At 49.9% G+C, this 19,372-nt stretch overlaps 1 protein-coding gene across 3 annotated transcripts; it reads left to right on the forward strand.

Annotated features, from left to right (window-relative positions):
* Nucleotides 1-36: 36 nt before the first annotated feature.
* On the forward strand, nt 37-12,152 carry LOC137349333 (zinc finger protein 235-like). Of its 3 annotated transcripts, none has more exons than XM_068014858.1 (2): nt 37-109; nt 10,480-12,152. In XM_068014858.1, the coding sequence occupies exon 2, from the start codon at nt 10,582-10,584 to the stop codon at nt 11,605-11,607; it is 1,026 nt and encodes a 341-aa protein (XP_067870959.1). In that variant the 5' UTR covers nt 37-109; nt 10,480-10,581; the 3' UTR covers nt 11,608-12,152. The 3 variants fall into 3 exon arrangements, with proteins under 3 accessions (XP_067870959.1, XP_067870960.1, XP_067870958.1); XM_068014859.1 differs by lacking the exon at nt 37-109 and adding an exon at nt 809-855; XM_068014857.1 differs by lacking the exon at nt 37-109 and adding an exon at nt 1,374-1,471.
* The last annotated feature ends 7,220 nt before the right edge of the window (nt 12,153-19,372 follow it).

A 19,372-nucleotide genomic window follows, 5' to 3' on the forward strand; every position in this document is an offset into this window, starting at 1 on the left:
AATCAACTGGATATTGTGAGCTCAGAGGTTAAGTCCCGGGTGCGCAGGCGCATTGCGGATCACTGTTCGAAGGCGGCGGAGAGACGCTTGTGAGTCGCTTCTGCAGCCGGTAAGTGGCGGCTGGTGGGCGGGGAGGCTTCAGAAACACCCGGTGTAGGCCTCAACACCCCCGATAACAAACTCCCGGTCCTGTGTTTGCACCGAGCGGGCGGCAGCTGCGGGAAACTGAGCTCAGTTATAAAGGGGCCTGGGGGAGGGGAGGGGAGGGAAGGAGGAACCATTTGGGACACAGCACAGGGCAGGAGGTCCCCCCTCCCCCACTCCCTGGTTCCACAAAGACTCCCCTTGGACTCGGCCACACCTGGGCAGGGCTGGCTCAAGGTGCAGGAAGCTGATAGGCTGAGCTGTGGACTGGGAGGAGTGGGGGGTTTGACTGACAGGCCTGGGGAGGGGGATATCAGGGCAGGTACACACACTGATCCCCCTTTTCCTCCTGGGATCTTTTACTGGAGTCGTGTTGCTGAATGTTTCTAAACTCTGTCTCCCTATCCCGGTAATGTCGGTGGATTGTAGGTTGCTGTGAGTGTTGGACAATATTGTCTCTCCTCATTCTTCCTCCCTCTCCCACTCCGAGTTCCAGGCTGCAGGCACTGGCTGTTTGATGTGCCTGAAACATTAAATATGTTTCTCTCTTCACTGAGACCTGCTGAGTATTTCCAGCATTTTCTCCTTTTATTTCAGATTTCCAGCATCTGCAGGACTTTGCTTTTGTTTCATTGCACGAGTTGCTCACAAAATCAAAGGCAGTGAAGGTGCTCGAGCTGGATGGAAGCAGTCGTGTCAGATCCTCAGTGGGTGAGCAATCGCTGAGTGCAGGGGAGGAATGAAGCTGGTGGATGTGCAGGGAGGCTTCAGAAACAGCCGGTGTCGGCCTCAACACCCCCAATAAGAAGCTCCCAGTCCCGCGTTCCAAGGAGAACAATCCCAGCTTCTCCAACCTAACCTTGTAGCTAAATTCCCTCATCCCTGGAAACATTCTGGTAAATCTCCTCTACACCCTCTCAAGGACCTTCTCATCCTTCCTAAAGTGTGGTGATCAGAACTGGATGTAATACTCTAGTTGTGGCTGAACCAGAGTTTTATAAAAGTTTCCCTTAACTTCCCTGCTTTTGCACTCAATACCTCTATTTATCAAGCCCAAGATCCCATATTCTTTGCTAACTGTTCTCAATATGTCCTGCCACCTTCAATGATCTATACATATGAACCCCCAGGTCTCTCTGTCCCTGCACACTCTGGATCTGTGCCATTAAGCATATATTGCCTCTCTCTTTCCCCTCTGACAAACTGGAAATTTTCAGGATGTTAGAACTGATAGTATAGATCAGGAGTGTCCAGTCTTTTTGCATGAGGGGCTACATTCAAAATGTTGTCCTGCATAGGGGGCCAGAGGTGAGCAACGTTCAGAAAGGTAAAGGTGTTAGAAATTTATTTGACTGTTCATCAAAATAACAAAAATGTGCATTTTTGTGAATAAGCTTTAAATGAGGAAACTAATGTATTAACTTACTTTCCCAACGTTACGTTGAACACTGATTTAGTGAGTAACCTGGCATGGTTTTTGCTTGCAGTCGTAGACATTGTCTACCTGCACACTTGATGTAGCGATGCAGAGAATTCCATATAGATTCCATTTGTGAGGAGAGATGTTGATCTCACACTCTCCCTGTCTCCTGCTCTCTCTATTTATTTTATTTAGAGATACAGCACTGAAACAGGCCCTTTGGCCCACCGAGTCTGTGCCGACCAACAACCACCCATTTATACTAACCCTGCAGTAACCCCATATTCCCTACCACCTACCTACACGAGGGGCAATTTACAATGGCCAACTTACCTATCAACCTGCAAATCTTTGGCTGTGGGAGGAAACCGGAGCACCCAGCGAAACGCCACGCGGTCACAGGGAGAACTTGCAAACTGCGCACAGGCAGTACCCAGAATCGCTCTCTCCCCCGCTCTCTCGCTCTCTCCCCCGCTCTCTCGCTCTCTCCCCCGCTCTCTCGCTCTCTCCCCCGCTCTCTCGCTCTCTCCCCCGCTCTCTCGCTCTCTCCCCCGCTCTCTCGCTCTCTCCCCCGCTCTCTCGCTCTCTCCCCCGCTCTCTCGCTCTCTCCCCCGCTCTCTCGCTCTCTCCCCCGCTCTCTCGCTCTCTCCCCCGCTCTCTCGCTCTCTCCCCCGCTCTCTCGCTCTCTCCCCCGCTCTCTCGCTCTCTCCCCCGCTCTCTCGCTCTCTCCCCCGCTCTCTCGCTCTCTCGCCCGCTCTCTCGCTCTCTCCCCCGCTCTCTCGCTCTCTCCCCCGCTCTCTCGCTCTCTCCCCCGCTCTCTCGCTCTCTCCCCCGCTCTCTCGCTCTCTCCCCCGCTCTCTCGCTCTCTCCCCCGCTCTCTCGCTCTCTCCCCCGCTCTCTCGCTCTCTCGCTCTCTCCCCCGCTCTCTCGCTCTCTCCCCCGCTCTCTCGCTCTCTCCCCCGCTCTCTCGCTCTCTCCCCCGCTCTCTCGCTCTCTCCCCCGCTCTCTCGCTCTCTCCCCCGCTCTCTCGCTCTCTCCCCCGCTCTCTCGCTCTCTCCCCCGCTCTCTCGCTCTCTCCCCCGCTCTCTCGCTCTCTCCCCCGCTCTCTCGCTCTCTCCCCCGCTCTCTCGCTCTCTCCCCCGCTCTCTCGCTCTCTCCCCCGCTCTCTCGCTCTCTCCCCCGCTCTCTCGCTCTCTCCCCCGCTCTCTCGCTCTCTCCCCCGCTCTCTCGCTCTCTCCCCCGCTCTCTCGCTCTCTCCCCCGCTCTCTCGCTCTCTCCCCCGCTCTCTCGCTCTCTCCCCCGCTCTCTCGCTCTCTCCCCCGCTCTCTCGCTCTCTCCCCCGCTCTCTCGCTCTCTCCCCCGCTCTCTCGCTCTCTCCCCCGCTCTCTCGCTCTCTCCCCCGCTCTCTCGCTCTCTCCCCCGCTCTCTCGCTCTCTCCCCCGCTCTCTCGCTCTCTCCCCCGCTCTCTCGCTCTCTCCCCCGCTCTCTCGCTCTCTCCCCCGCTCTCTCGCTCTCTCCCCCGCTCTCTCGCTCTCTCCCCCGCTCTCTCGCTCTCTCCCCCGCTCTCTCGCTCTCTCCCCCGCTCTCTCGCTCTCTCCCCCGCTCTCTCGCTCTCTCCCCCGCTCTCTCGCTCTCTCCCCCGCTCTCTCGCTCTCTCTCTCGCTCTCTCCCCCGCTCTCTCGCTCTCTCCCCCGCTCTCTCGCTCTCTCCCCCGCTCTCTCGCTCTCTCCCCCGCTCTCTCGCTCTCTCCCCCGCTCTCTCGCTCTCTCCCCCGCTCTCTCGCTCTCTCCCCCGCTCTCTCGCTCTCTCCCCCGCTCTCTCGCTCTCTCCCCCGCTCTCTCGCTCTCTCCCCCGCTCTCTCGCTCTCTCCCCCGCTCTCTCGCTCTCTCCCCCGCTCTCTCGCTCTCCCCCGCTCTCTCGCTCTCTCCCCCGCTCTCTCGCTCTCTCCCCCGCTCTCTCGCTCTCTCCCCCGCTCTCTCGCTCTCTCCCCCGCTCTCTCGCTCTCTCCCCCGCTCTCTCGCTCTCTCCCCCGCTCTCTCGCTCTCTCCCCCGCTCTCTCGCTCTCTCCCCCGCTCTCTCGCTCTCTCCCCCGCTCTCTCGCTCTCTCCCCCGCTCTCTCGCTCTCTCCCCCGCTCTCTCGCTCTCTCCCCCGCTCTCTCGCTCTCTCCCCCGCTCTCTCGCTCTCTCCCCCGCTCTCTCGCTCTCTCCCCCGCTCTCTCGCTCTCTCCCCCGCTCTCTCGCTCTCTCCCCCGCTCTCTCGCTCTCTCCCCCGCTCTCTCGCTCTCTCCCCCGCTCTCTCGCTCTCTCCCCCGCTCTCTCGCTCTCTCCCCCGCTCTCTCGCTCTCTCCCCCGCTCTCTCGCTCTCTCCCCCGCTCTCTCGCTCTCTCCCCCGCTCTCTCGCTCTCTCCCCCGCTCTCTCGCTCTCTCCCCCGCTCTCTCGCTCTCTCCCCCGCTCTCTCGCTCTCTCCCCCGCTCTCTCGCTCTCTCCCCCGCTCTCTCGCTCTCTCCCCCGCTCTCTCGCTCTCTCCCCCGCTCTCTCGCTCTCTCCCCCGCTCTCTCGCTCTCTCCCCCGCTCTCTCGCTCTCTCCCCCGCTCTCTCGCTCTCTCCCCCGCTCTCTCGCTCTCTCCCCCGCTCTCTCGCTCTCTCCCCCGCTCTCTCGCTCTCTCCCCCGCTCTCTCGCTCTCTCCCCCGCTCTCTCGCTCTCTCCCCCGCTCTCTCGCTCTCTCCCCCGCTCTCTCGCTCTCTCCCCCGCTCTCTCGCTCTCTCCCCCGCTCTCTCGCTCTCTCCCCCGCTCTCTCGCTCTCTCCCCCGCTCTCTCGCTCTCTCCCCCGCTCTCTCGCTCTCTCCCCCGCTCTCTCGCTCTCTCCCCCGCTCTCTCGCTCTCTCCCCCGCTCTCTCGCTCTCTCCCCCGCTCTCTCGCTCTCTCCCCCGCTCTCTCGCTCTCTCCCCCGCTCTCTCGCTCTCTCCCCCGCTCTCTCGCTCTCTCCCCCGCTCTCTCGCTCTCTCCCCCGCTCTCTCGCTCTCTCCCCCGCTCTCTCGCTCTCTCCCCCGCTCTCTCGCTCTCTCCCCCGCTCTCTCGCTCTCTCCCCCGCTCTCTCGCTCTCTCCCCCGCTCTCTCGCTCTCTCCCCCGCTCTCTCGCTCTCTCCCCCGCTCTCTCGCTCTCTCCCCCGCTCTCTCGCTCTCTCCCCCGCTCTCTCGCTCTCTCCCCCGCTCTCTCGCTCTCTCCCCCGCTCTCTCGCTCTCTCCCCCGCTCTCTCGCTCTCTCCCCCGCTCTCCCGCTCTCTCCCCCGCTCTCTCCCCCGCTCTCTCCCCCGCTCTCTCCCCCGCTCTCTCCCCCGCTCTCTCCCCCGCTCTCTCCCCCGCTCTCTCCCCCGCTCTCTCCCCCGCTCTCTCCCCCGCTCTCTCCCCCGCTCTCTCCCCCGCTCTCTCCCCCGCTCTCTCGCTCTCTTCCCCCGCTCTCTCGCTCTCTTCCCCCGCTCTCTCGCTCTCTTCCCCCGCTCTCTCGCTCTCTTCCCCCGCTCTCTCGCTCTCTTCCCCCGCTCTCTCGCTCTCTTCCCCCGCTCTCTCGCTCTCTTCCCCCGCTCTCTCGTTCTCTCCCCCCGCTCTCTCGCTCTCTCCCCCCGCTCTCTCGCTCTCTTCCCCCGCTCTCTCGCTCTCTTCCCCCGCTCTCTCGCTCTCTTCCCCCGCTCTCTCGCTCTCTCCCCCGCTCCCTCGCTCTCTCCCCCGCTCCCCCGCTCTCTCCCTCTCTCCCCCGCTCTCTCCCTCTCTCCCCCGCTCTCTCCCTCTCTCCCCCGCTCTCTCCCTCTCTCCCCCGCTCTCTCCCTCTCTCCCCCGCTCTCTCCCTCTCTCCCCCGCTCTCTCCCTCTCTCCCCCGCTCTCTCCCTCTCTCCCCCGCTCTCTCCCTCTCTCCCCCGCTCTCTCCCTCTCTCCCCCGCTCTCTCCCCCGCTCTCTCGCTCTCTCCCCCGCTCTCTCGCTCTCTCCCCCGCTCTCTCGCTCTCTCCCCCGCTCTCTCGCTCTCTCCCCCGCTCTCTCGCTCTCTCCCCCGCTCTCTCGCTCTCTCCCCCGCTCTCTCGCTCTCTCCCCCGCTCTCTCCCCCGCTCTCTCCCCCGCTCTCTCGCTCTCTCCCCCGCTCTCTCGCTCTCCCCCCCGCTCTCTCGCTCTCCCCTCCGCTCTCTCGCTCTCCCCCCCGCTCTCTCGCTCTCCCCCCCGCTCTCTCGCTCTCCCCCACCGCTCTCTCGCTCTCCCCCCCCCGCTCTCTCGCTCTCCCCCCCCCGCTCTCTCGCTCTCCCCCCCCCGCTCTCTCGCTCTCCCCCCCCCGCTCTCTCGCTCTCCCCCCCCCGCTCTCTCGCACTCCCCCCCGCTCTCTCGCTCTCCCCCCCCCGCTCTCTCGCTCTCCCCCCCCGCTCTCTCGCACTCCCCCCCCCCCCCTGCTCTCTCGCACTCCCCCCCCCGCTCTCTCGCCCTCTCCCCCGCCCTCTCCCCCGCTCTCTCTGTCTCTCTGCCTGCCTCTGTCGGCCTCTGTCTCTCTGCTCCGCTCCCAGGGCCCGGTCATCCCGGCAGCCTGCTCCCGGGGCCCGGTCACCACGGCAGCCTGCTCCCGGGGCCCGGTCACCATGGCAGCCTGCTCCCGGGGCACGGTTACCACTGCATCTTGCTGCTGGGCCTGCACCTCATCAGACGGTGATGAAGAGCCTGAGGCCCAGGCCGAGTCTGTACGCAGGCAGAGCCAGTGCTTGGCCTGGGTCCTGAGCTCACGGCCGGGAAGGCTGCACTGGATATGGAGTTTGGGCGGGAAGCGCCGGCAGAGAAGCAGCTCAGCCCGGGCACCGCCATCTTAGTAAAGGAGCCAAAATATCAGGTGCTGAAGCTTGTCTGTCATCTTGGTAAAGGAGGACATGTGCAGTGAGGCGTCTCCGCCATGTTGGTAAAGGAGCTGTAATCATTGTCAGTCACTGAATGTTTTGGCAGGTCCGATGGAAACCATTGACAGGCTGGATTCTGGCCCATGGGCTGGATGTTCTGGAGTGTCGAACTCGGAGATGTAGAGTAAAGGTTAGAGCCAGACCTTTCAGGAGTGAAGTTAGGAAACATTTCTACACACAAAAGGTGGTACAAATTTGAAACTCTCTTCCACAAACAGCAGTTGATGCGAGATCAATGTTCATGTTAAATCTGACATTGATAGATCTTTGTTAACCAAAGGTATTAATGGAAATGGGACAAAGTCGGGTATATAGAGTTAGATCACAGATCAGCCATGATCTCATTGCCTGGTGGAACAGGCTCGAGGGTCTAAATGGCCAACTCCTAGAATCATAGAAACTTACAGCACAGAAGGAGGCCATTTAACCCTTTGTGCTTGTGCTGGTCCTTTGAAAGAGCAGTTGTGTTTAGTCCCACACACCCACTTGGTGTTTGTAAGCCTGTAAGTTCCTCATTCTCAAATACCTGTCAACTCCCTTTTAAAATGACTGATAGAATCAGGTTCAACCACCTTTTTCAGGTGGGGCGTTCCAGATCCCGACAACTCTCTGTTACAGAAACTGCGGAACTCAATGTTGAGTCCGGAAGGTTGTCAAGTCCTGTTCCTCGAGCTCCCATTGGAACAGGGCAGGAGGCCGAGGACAGAGAGATCAGAGTGGGAGTGGGACGGAGAATTAAAATGGGAAGTGACTGGAAACTCAGGAACATGCTTGCAGACTGAATGGAGATGGTTCTCAAAGTGATCACCCTATCTGTGTTTGCTCTTCCCAATGTAGAACAGATCTCATTGTGAGCAGTGAATATAATATACAAAATTGCCAAAAGTACAAGTAAATCACTGTTTGGTTTCATCCCACAAAACCCTGCGAATAGCCCAAAGGGATTTGAAGAGTAAAAGTTACAAAGTTACAAAGACGAGAGTGGTCCTAAAGGAAGAGTGCTAAATTGGGGGAAGGCCAACTATACCAAAATTCGGCAGGAGCTGGGGAATGTAGATTGGGAGCAACTGTTTGAAGGTAAATCCACTTTTGATATGTGGGAGGCTTTTAAAGAGAGGTTGATTAGCGTGCAGGAGAGACATGTTCCTGTGAAAATGAGGGGTCGAAATGGCAAGATTAGGGAACCATGGATGATAGGTGAAATTGTGAGACTAGCTAAGAGGAAAAAGGAAGCACACATAAGGTCTAGGCGGCTGAAGAAAGACGAAGCTTTGAAAGAATATCGGGATTGTAGGCGCAATCTGAAATGAGGAATTGAGAGGGCTAAAAGGGGTCATGAAATATCTTTAGCAAACAGGGTAAAGGAAAATCCCAAAGCCTTTTATTCATATATAAGGAGCAAGAGGGTAACTAGAGAAAGGATTGGCCCACTCAAGGACAAAGGAGGAAAGTTATGCGTGGAGTCAGAGAAAATGGGTGAGATTCTAAACGAGTACTTTGCATCGGTATTCACCGAGGAGAGGGACATGACGGATGTTGAGGTTAGGGACAGATGTTTGATTACTCTAGGTCAAGTCGGCATAAGGAGGGAGGAAGTGTTGGGTATTCTAAAAGGCATTAAGGTGTCCAAGTCCCCAGGTCCGGATGGGATCTATCCCAGGTTACTGTGGGAAGCGAGAGAGGAAATAGTTGGGGCCTTAACAGATATATTTGCAACATCCTTAAACACGGGTGAGGTCCCGGAGGACTGGAGAATTGCTAATGTTGTCCCCTTGTTTAAGAAGGGTAGCAGGGAAAATCCAGGTAATTATAGACCGGTGAGCTTGACGTCAGTGGTAGGGAAGCTGCTGGAGAAGATACTGAGGGATTTGTGGTTTTGTGCAGGGAAGGTCATGTCTTACCAACTTAATAGAATTCTTTGAGGAAGTGACAAAGTTGATTGATGAGGGAAGGGCTGTAGATGTCAGATACATGGACTTCAGTAAGGCGTTTGATAAGGTTCCCCATGGTAGGCTGATGGAGAAAGTGAAGGCGCATGGGGTCCAAGGTGTACTAGCTAGATGGATAAAGAACTGGCTGGGCAACAGGAGACAGAGAGTAGCAGTGGAAGGGAGTTTCTCAAAATGGAGACGTGTGACCAGTGGTGTTCCACAGGGATCCGTGCTGGGACCACTGTTGTTTGTGATATACATAAATTATTTGGAGGAAAGTATAGGTGGTCTGATTAGCAAGTTTGCAGACGACACTAAGATTGGTGGAGCAGCAGATAGTGAAGGGGACTGTCAGAGAATACAGCAGAATATAGATAGACTGGAGAGTTGGGCAGAGAAATGGCAGATGGAGTTCAATCAGGGCAAATGCGAGGTGTTGCATTTTGGAAGATCCAATTCAAGAGTGAACTATACAGTGAATGGAAAAGTCCTGGGGAAAATTGATGTACAGAGAGATTTGGGTGTTCAGGTCCATTGTTCCCTGAAGGTGGCAACGCAGGTCAATAGAGTGGTCAAGAAGGCAGACGGCATGCTTTCCTTCATCGGACGGGGTATTGGGTACAAGAGTTGGCAGGTCATGTTACAGTTGTATAGGACTTTGGTTTGGCCACATTTGGAATACTGCGTGCAGTTCTGGTCGCCACATTACCAAAAGGATGTGGATGCTTTGGAGAGGGTGCAGAGGAGGTTCACCAGGATGTTGCCTGGCATGGAGGGCGCTAGCTATGAAGAGAGGTTGAGTAGATTAGGATTATTTTCATTAGAAAGACGGAGGTTGAGGGGGGACCTGATTGAGGTGTACAAAATCATGAGAGGTATAGACAGGGTGGATAGCAAGAAGCTTTTTCCCCAGAGTGGGGGATTCTATTACAAGGGGACACGAGTTCAAACTGAAAGGGGAAAAGTTTAGGGGGGATATGCGTGGAAAGTTCTTTACGCAGAGGGTGGTGGGTGCCTGGAACGCATTACCAGCGGAGGTGGTAGATGCGGGCACGATAGCGTCTTTTAAGATGTATCTAGACAGATACATGAATGGGCTGGAAGTCAAGAGATACAGACCCTTAGAAAATAGGCGACAGGTTTAGATAGAGGATTTGGATCGGCGTAGGCTTGGAGGGCCGAAGGGCCTGTCCCTATGCTGTAATTTTCTTTGTTCTTTGTTCAAACCAATTGCTGGAATATTAAACTCCACCCCAGCTATAAAGAATATTAACACAGCAGATATAAACCCCACTGTCAGAATGAATATGGTTCAGTCCTGGATGTGATTAACAGCAGCAATAATTACAGAATGCAACAGCTACAGTCACTTGTGAACTCACTGGTGTCTCAGCATTTTGGATATCGATTAAATTCCTTCCAACAGATGGAGCAGGTGAACGGCCTCTCGTTATAGTATTATAATATAATACTATCTTTAATATCATCTAATAAGATATTCTTTCTTACAGTTCAGTGGGATGTAAACAGTGACCCCAGCACCTTCAGGAGAGATGGTGCGAAAGCCCCTGTGTGCAGAGTGAGCATCAAATCAATGTGTGTAAATCCTCTCCTAATACCCTGTAAAAGGAGGTAATAAAAGTCATCACTGTCAGTACAGGATAGAAATTCAGAACAGACAATTCGAGATCCTATGGAACATTTTATTCCTCTCTTGTTTCCCCAAAGCTGTCAATCGCAGTCCCACACACTCTCCCTCCTCCCTGTGCTGAAATCCAAACCCATGACACCATCTGCACCATTTCTTTCCTCCTCTGCCAGTTTTCTCCCTCCCTCTACTGTGGCTGGGTTCAGTTCTCCAGCCCCTGTGTGCAGAGTGAGCATAAAATTAATGAGTCAATGATTTTCTCTCCTGCTCACTGGGACCCTGAAACCCCGCCCACTCTCTGTTCTGGTCCCACAAATTACCAGATTCATTCAGCTCAATTTCACAACTTGTCTTTGTGTTTTTGTGGGTTCTCTCTCACTCCCTTTTTCCTGTTGTAACTTCATGTTACAGGGTATTAGAAAGGGAGGATTTGCGGACAGGAAAATCAAACATCACCTCAAGATGTGACAGTCACTCGATTCATCAGGATCTGAATATCATCGGCCTTTGATCATGGAAGCAAAAAGTGTGGAGAAACCGTACACGTGTTCTGTGTGTGGACGAGGCTTCAGCCGATCAGCTGGCCTGTCGGTACACAAGTGTAGTAACGCTGGGGAAAAGCTGTGGAAATGTGGGGACCGTGAGAAAGAATTAAATTACACGTCTGAGCTGGAAACTCATCGACACAGTCAAACTGAGGAGAGGCCGTTCATCTGCACTGAGTGTGGGAAGGGATTTACTCAGTCATCCTCCCTACTCGCACACCAACGAGTTCACACTGGGGAGAGGCCATTCACCTGCACTGAGTGTGGAAAGGGATTCACTCATTCATCCTCCCTACTTGTACACCAACGAGTTCACACTGGGGAGAGGCCATTCACCTGCACTGAGTGTGGGAAGGGATTCAGTCAGTCATCCTCCCTACTTGCACACCAGCGAATTCACACTGGGGAGAGGCCATTCACCTGCACTGAGTGTGGGAAGGGATACATTAATTTATGCGCCCTGCGAACACACCAACGAGTTCACACTGGGGAGAGGCCATTCACCTGCACTGAGTGTGGGAAGGGATTCACTCAGTTATCCTCCCTACACGCACACCAACGAGTTCACACTGGGGAGAGGCCGTTCACCTGCTCTGAGTGTGGGAAGAGATTCTCTCAGTCATGGAACCTGTTGACACACCAGCGAATTCACACTGGGGAGAGGCCATTCACCTGCTCTCATTGTGGGAAGGGATTCACTACTACATCCAAGCTGGTGAAACACAAGCGAGTACACACTGGTGAGAGGCCATTCACCTGCTCTGAGTGTGGGAAGGGATTTGCTGATTCAACTACTCGGCTGATACACCAGCGAGTTCACACTGGGGAGCGGCCATTCACCTGCTCCGTATGTGGGAAGAGATTTACTCAGTCATCCCACCTGGTGTCGCACCAGTTCATTCACATTGGGGAGAGGTCATACATCTGCTCCGTGTGCAGGAAGGGATTCACTCGGCCATCCTATCTGCTGAGACACCAGCGAGTTCACAGATAATTACAGGGGTTGGATTCTGCTGTTGCTGCTGTTAATCATATCCAGATTGAACCATGTTCATTCTGACAGTTGGGGTTTATTTCTGATGTCAGTTGCTCTTCTTGGACTGAGCGTCTGGCCCACAGCGTCTCTCATTCATGTGTGAATAGACCATTATGTCTTCAAACCTCATTTTCAATTTAAATCCACTCAGTAAATGTACTGAACAAAAGATGAACAATAAACAGATCACAGGCCAATCCTGTAACTCTATATTGACAGGAGAAAGTCTGTTCTTTCGCTCAAGAATGAGGCTGTTTAAGCTCTGTGTGTTTCTAAGCACTCGTAGACTGGAGCTGTTGGACAGACAGGCTGTTCACAACTGTTAACATGTCAGATAGTGAAGGAATTGCTCTTCAAGTAAACTCACCAATTTATAAGCTCAGACTCCGGTCCCTGCTGTAATTAATACTCAGCATCCATTAGTGTTGATTTACAGTCAATCACTGAATCGTCTGGTTAATCTTTGTTACTTGTTTTGTGAAATACTCTCCCTATTAGTGCTGAACTGCTGGATAACTCTGATTACATTTAAATGTGTTTATACATGTTTATAAAGTGTCTGTGTGTCCAGATTTAACTAAGTTGTGATTTGTAACCAATAAATGATGTTTCGGTCATGACTTGTCATCTGGTATCTTGGTGATTTGTCGAGAAAGATTTAATTCACTCACTCAGCAGCTCGAGAGGAACCAGACTGAGGTTTAATGAACATAAGAAATAGCAGCTGGAGGAGGCCATTCGGCCCTTCGAACCTGCTCTGCCATTCACCCAGATCATGGCTGATCTTCTCAACTCCACCTTCCCGCACTATCTCCATATCCCTTAATTCCCTCAGTACCCAAAAATCTATCAATCTCTGTCTTAAATATACTCAATGACTGAGCATCCACTGCTCCCTGGGGAAGAGAATTCCAAAGATTCACAACCCTTTCAGTGAAGAAATTTCTCTTCATTTTAGTCCTAAATGTCTTATCCCTTATCCTGAGACAGTGACCTGGTGTTCTCGATTGCGCAGACAGGGGAAATATTTTCTCAGCATCGACCCTGCCAAATCCCTTAAGGATTGATGTTTCAGTCAGATCACATCTCCTTCTAAACCCCAGGGAATATAGGTCTAATCTACTCAATCTCTCCTCACAGGAGGAGATGGAGCAGAGTGGTTCTGTTACTGAACTAGTAATCCAGAGGCCTGGACTAATGATGCTGAGACATGAATTCAAATCCCACCACTGCAATTAAAAAGCGAGGATCAATATTGGTGACCATGAAACTACGGATTGTCCTAAAAATCCACCTAAAAATCCAAAATTCAGGGAAGGAAATCTGCTGTCCTTACCCGATCTGGTCTGACTCCAGACCCACAGAAATGTGGTTGACTCTGAACGACACGATGAAATGGCTGAGCGAGACACTCAGTTATATTCAAGGAAGTAGCTCACCACCACCTTCTCAGGGGCAATTAGGGATAGGCAATAAATGCTGGCCATTTCAGTAACACCCACAGACCATGAATAAATACAACAATCCCAGGAACCAGATTAGTGAACCTTCATTGCATTCCCTCAATGGTGGTATGTCATTCCTTAGCAAGGAGACCAAAATTGCACACACTGCTCCAGGTGGGGCCTCACCAATGTCCTGTATAATTGTAGTAAGACTTCTTTACTCTTCTACCCCAATCCCTTTGTAACGAAAGCTAACATACTATTTGCTTTCCTAATTGCTCGCTTTCCCTCGATGTTAGCTTCCTGTGATTCATATACAAGGACACTGTTACATGTGCTTTGCTTTTAACAAAGGAAAAAACTTGGAGTTCTGTGTTTTGCAAGACTGAGAAAATTGAATGCTGAACTGAGTGGGGCACAGTCTGCAAGGCAACTTGTTTCCAAGCAACAACAGCAAGGAAAATGATAGGTCACGTGACATTGTTAAGAGTTCAATTTCACTTTGCTTTGTGAAAGATCAGTGCTGGGCAGGCAGGAGGCAGAACAAACTGGCTGGGACTTGTCTTTTTTGGCAGACTCGAAAAAGACCTCTCCCTGAAAAGAAGGCATCTCTTGGAGAACAAAATTCCACATTTGAGTTGTGTCTGTGTTCTGCCTGGAGAGGAAAAGACCCAGAGAAAGCGGAGTTGCTGCTGTCTGTGGAGAAAGGCTCCTTTGCTGAGAGGAAGCCCTGCATTGTTAAAGGTAGCAAATTCCTATTGCTTCTGAAAAATCTCTGCCTCAAGAGTGATTCCTGTTACTCGTGCTTTTTGGGAGATCCTGAAATCTCAAGAAAGCTACTATTGCTGGACTGCTACTTTAAAATTTAAGCAGACCTGTTGCTGCACCTTTTGCTGAAAGATCTGTGTGACGCCTACTGGAGACGAATTGCCTTGACCATCTCCTCATCACAGACTGCTCAACAAACTTGCCTGGAGAGACTTTGAGTGGCTTCTGACTTTTCAACTCTGGGCCACCTCACCAATTTCGAAATATCCTACCAGACCACCAACAATTTTATTATTCCGAAGAAACAGTTGAACACCAAAAACTATTTCTCCCCAGTTAACTGATTTTTGAATATATGTGTGTGTGCATGAGGCTTGGGAAGAATAAGAAGTTTTTTATATATATATATGCATTGATTCATCCCATTATTGTTTAAGATTTAGTTTATTAATAAATAGTTAATTTTGTTGTTTGAAGAAATCTGGTTTTGTGTGCTTTATTCTGGGGGATAAATAAAGTGTTTAATTTGGCTAATTTCTAGTAGATGGGAAACTTTACTAATACGCTGTGACCTGTGAAGCAGTGGGACTGAATTAACAGTGCATTACTCCCACCTTGGTCGTAACAACACCCAGGTCCCTCTGAATGCAAACATTTCTCAGTTTCTCAACATACATTTTAAAAATTGTTTTTTTAACATTTTTCTTATCAAAGTGGATAACTTCACATTTCACCGTATTGTAAGCCATCTGCCATGTTCTTACCCACTCACCCACCCAACCTGTCTGTATCTCTCTGAAGCCTCTTTCTGTCTTCCTCATTTCTTGCTTTCCCACCTAACTTTGTATCATCAGCAAACCTGCATACATGACACTCAATCCCTTCATCTGAGCCATTTCTATAGATTGTAAATAGCTGAAGCCCAAGCTACTTTCCCCGACGAGTTACAGCTTGCCAACTTGAAAATGACCAATTTATTCCTGCTGTCTGCTTTCTGTCCATTAACCAATCTCAATCCATGCTAATATATTAACTCAATCCCATGAGTCCTAACTGTGTAATAACCTCTGGTGTGGCACCTTATCAAATGCTTCTTGCTTCTTCAAAATCCAAATAAACTACTGCTTCCACCTTATTCACCTTACTAGTTACATCCTCAAGAAACTACAAGATTTGTTAAACGTGATTTCTCTTTCACAAGTCCATGTTGTCTCTGCTTAATCATATTATGATTTTCTCAGTGTCCTGTTACCATTTCCCCGAATAATACATTCTAACATTTTGCCGACAACTGATGTGAGGCTAATTGGTTGATAGTTCCCCATTTTCTCTTTTTCTGCTTTCTTGAATAGCAAGGTTATGTTTGCTACCTTTCAATCCTTGGGAACTGCAATAGAATCTATGGAATTCTGGAAGATCAAAACCAATGCATCCACTATTTCTGCAGCTACCTCTTTTAAAACCTGATGATGAAGGTTGTCAGATCCGGGGGATTTGTTGCCACTTAGTCCCTTTAATTTTTCCATTCCTATTTCTTGACTTATACTGATTTCTCTCAGTTCCTCATTCTCGAGACACTTGGTTTCCTATTTCTGGAATGTTTTTGTGTTTTCCACCATGAAGACAGATACAAATCATTTGTTTAATGTCTCTGCCGTTTCCCTATTCCCCATTTTAATTTCAACTGTCTCTCTCCAAAGGGCCCACATTTCCTTTCTCTAATCTCTTCCTATTTCTATAGGTATAGAAACATTTACAATCTGTTTTTATGTCTCTTGTTAATCTGCACTCAGATTTTTTTTTCCTTATTAATTTCTTGATCCTGCTTTGCTGAATTCTAAAATCCATCCAATCCTCAGGCATACCACTTTTTTGGGGATCATTATAAGTCTCTTCCTTCAATCTAATATTACCTCTAACTCCTCTTGTTCGCCATGGTTGGACCACTTTTTCTATGGGATTTCTGTGACTTAAAGGATTGTACATTTGTTACAAATTATGTATTAATTCTTAAAATGCAAGCCATTGCTTATCAACCATCATATCTTTTGATGTAGTGTCCCAATCTACTTTAGCCAACTCGCCCCTCATCCTGCGAAGTTTGCTTTGTTTAGACGTAAGACCCCAGTATTGTCCCAAACTAAATTACTTTAAAACTCAATATAAAATTTGACCATATAATGGTTACACTTCCCTCGAGGCCTCTTTACTACAAGGTTATTAATGAACCCTTTCTCAACTCATTATTTCATGAAAGTGATGTATTTGAGTCTGAATTCAGCCTTCTGTCATCTCCCAGTGGACTTATACTGTCCTGTTAGTGCTGGGTCAGGCCTTGTCCAGCTCAAACAGCCCAGATAACAGGAGATAACGAGCCTTATTTCACTCCTCAGGGTAGTTTGTTTCTTGAGGTTCAGATTATGATTAAAATAACAACACACACTGTGTCCACCCATCGTTCTCCCAGACGCACCGTCACCTCACAGTCAGGATCATGTGTCTATGAAGGGGAGGTGTTGTCCTGTCCAGACCACCTTGAAAACCCTTGCTCCATAATGGTCAGGAGTAGACGGTCTCGGTATTATGAGAGGAGCCTCAGGGAATCAGTCCCAGTGATCTTGTAAAACAGAGGAACACATGAGTGGGAGGAGGCCATTCAGCCCCTCGAGCCTGTTCCTCTATTCAGTTATATCATGACTGATCCATATCACAACTACCTTTACCCGTGTTGATTACATATCCCTGTAACCTTACCCAATAAAAATATGTCACTCTCAAGTTTTGACATTTTCCTTTTCTCCCCATCCATAGCAGCTTTTTGGGGGGACAGTGTTCCAGATTTCACTATCCTTTGTGTGAAGAAGTGCTCCCTGACAGCACCCCTGAATGGCCCAGCTCTAATTTTAATGTTGTGCCATCTTATTCTGCATTCCACCAACAGAGGAAATCATTTTTCTTTATCGACCCTCTTAAAACCTATAATCTTCTTTATTACATGAATTACATCACCCCTTAATCTTCATACACAATGAAATACAAGCCCAGTCTATATGACCTGTCTTCACAATTTAACCCTTTTAGTCCTGATATCATTCTGGTGAATGTTCAGTGTACCTCCTGCACAGCTGATATATCCTTCCTGAGATGTGCTGCCCAGAACTGAACACCTCACACGTTTTGTCTTTCATCACACCATTAACATACCGTTTGCCTTTGTTCCATGACCTTCTGGTCAGTTATTCTCTGTGACCTTGTCCAGAAAAACACATCTTTTGTTATCTCTTGCCTCATCCCCCGTTTTACTAGCTTAAAACCTTTTACATTTCTAACATTTGTCAGTTCTGATGAAAGGTCAGTGACCTGAAACATTAACTCTGCTTCTCTCTCCACAGAAGCTGCCAGACCTGCTGAGTCTTTCCAGCATTTCTTGTTTTTATTTCAGATTTCCAGCATCTGCAGTATTTTGCTTTTATTTACCTCACTTCAGATGATGTGTAACCAGAGTTGCATATAACTGCAGCATTACTTTCACCCTTCAGATAAAGGCGGACAATCCATTAGACATTTTAATTCCCTTTTCTCTCATTCCAGTAGTTTTTAGTGATTTCTGTGCATGAAACCCAAAATCTCTCTGTCCCTTCACAGTTCCTAACTTTTAATCATTTAGAAAATATTCTGATTCATCTTCCTTAGATCTAAGTTACCAGAATGGTTCCAGGGAGGGAGATTTTAGTTACAAGGTGAGGTTGTAAAAGCTGGGGTTGTTCTTTTTCACACAAAGGAGATTGAGGGGAGATTTAATCGAAGTGTAAAAGATTATGACAGGCATGGATAAGTTAGACAAGGAAAACTGTTCCCATTAACTAATGGTACAAGGATTAGTGGACACAGATTGAAAGTTTTGGGCCAGAGATGCAGAGGGAATATAAGGAAGCACTTTTTTACACAGTGGGTAGTAAATGATCTGGAACTCGCTGCCCATGAGGGTGGTGGAAGCAGAGACAATCACTGATTTCAAGAGTCAATTGGATGGTCACTTGAAGGAAATAAACTTGCAGGGCGACAGGGGTCAAGCAGGGGAGTAGGACTGAGTGGATTACTGTGTGGAGAACTGTCTGGGACTTGATGGGCTGAATGGTCTCCTCCATTCCATACATGACTCTAATGTTAATGACCTCACACTTCCCCACATTGACCTCCTGCTGTCACTGTTTTCTCCACTCACTAAATCTATCAATGTCTCTTTGTAATGTTTTGTTCCCTTCCAGAATACTCAATATGTCACCTAACTCAGTATGTGGGTTGATTAAGGAAAGCCAGCACGGATTTGTTAAGGGAAAATCATGTTCAGCTAACTTGCTGGAGTTTTTGAAGACATCACAGAGAGGGTTGATGAGGACAATAATAATAATAATTTCAAAGAAGGGTCACTGACCCGAAATGTTAACCCTGCTTCTCTTTCCACAGATGCTGCCAGACCTGCTGAGTATTTCCAGCATTTCTTGTTTTTATTTCAGATTTCCAGCATTTGCAGTATTTTGCTTTTATTATATTGATGAGGACAATGCTGTTGATGTGGGGTACATGGACTTTCAAAAGGCATTTGATACAGTGCTGCAGAATTTATATGTATTTATGTATGTGTATTTCCATCACTTTCTGTTTTTATTTCACCTTCCAGAAGATCTGATTTGCAAAAAAGTAAATCCTGGGACAGTGAGTTTAAAAGGTCTCCCGAAGGAATCATCAGCTTCTTCGCACTGTGACATTGAATGTACAGAACACGAATCCTGGGCTGAGTGGGTACGGGGACAGTGAACAGAAGAGGGATGGGGAATCACCAATGTTTGTGTTTTTACAATGAGGCATAAACAGATGGTGAGACAGAGAGAAATGGAGAGTGAGAAAGAGATTGAAATGACAGGTTAAACACAGAGGGAGAGAGACAGGCTCTGGGGCTCTCCAGTGTTTAGTGACTGCCCAGCTGTATAGAAAACCATCCTCCCACCCCCTTCTCACACACTTCCCAAAGGCCTGATGTGTAAAGATAAATCCTGGGACAATGATAAGGAATTAGCACCTTAATGGCAGTTTTAAAGAGAGTTTAGCTGCTTCTGGACAGACTGGGGCCTGGTCATGTCACTGTCCCTCTGTTGATTAGCTGAAAGATGCAGTGAATGTTCTCAACAATAACCTTGCAGGAATAAGTTCACAGATCATCAAAAAGCAGCTCCCTGGAATGTCTCTGTTCAAAACAGCCCTGGTACCTAAATTAATATGACAATGGGCAAGATCTCAGCACCTAATAGTCCCTCTCACATTTTACATCTGTTCCCACTTTACAGTCTCTGGGTTTATTGTGGGGGATGTGTAAATGATGCAGAGATTGTCAATGTTAGTGAGTGACAGAGAAAAGGAGCCCTGGGCTATTGATGTGTCTTTTATTTTAAAAAGTCTTTGCTTTGTTCTCAACAATATTTCATTTCTCTCTCCAGGAGACGTTAGCAGCT

Source organism: Heterodontus francisci, chromosome 34 (assembly GCF_036365525.1).
Source record: "Heterodontus francisci isolate sHetFra1 chromosome 34, sHetFra1.hap1, whole genome shotgun sequence".
In the NCBI taxonomy this organism is placed as follows: Eukaryota; Metazoa; Chordata; class Chondrichthyes; order Heterodontiformes; family Heterodontidae; genus Heterodontus; species Heterodontus francisci.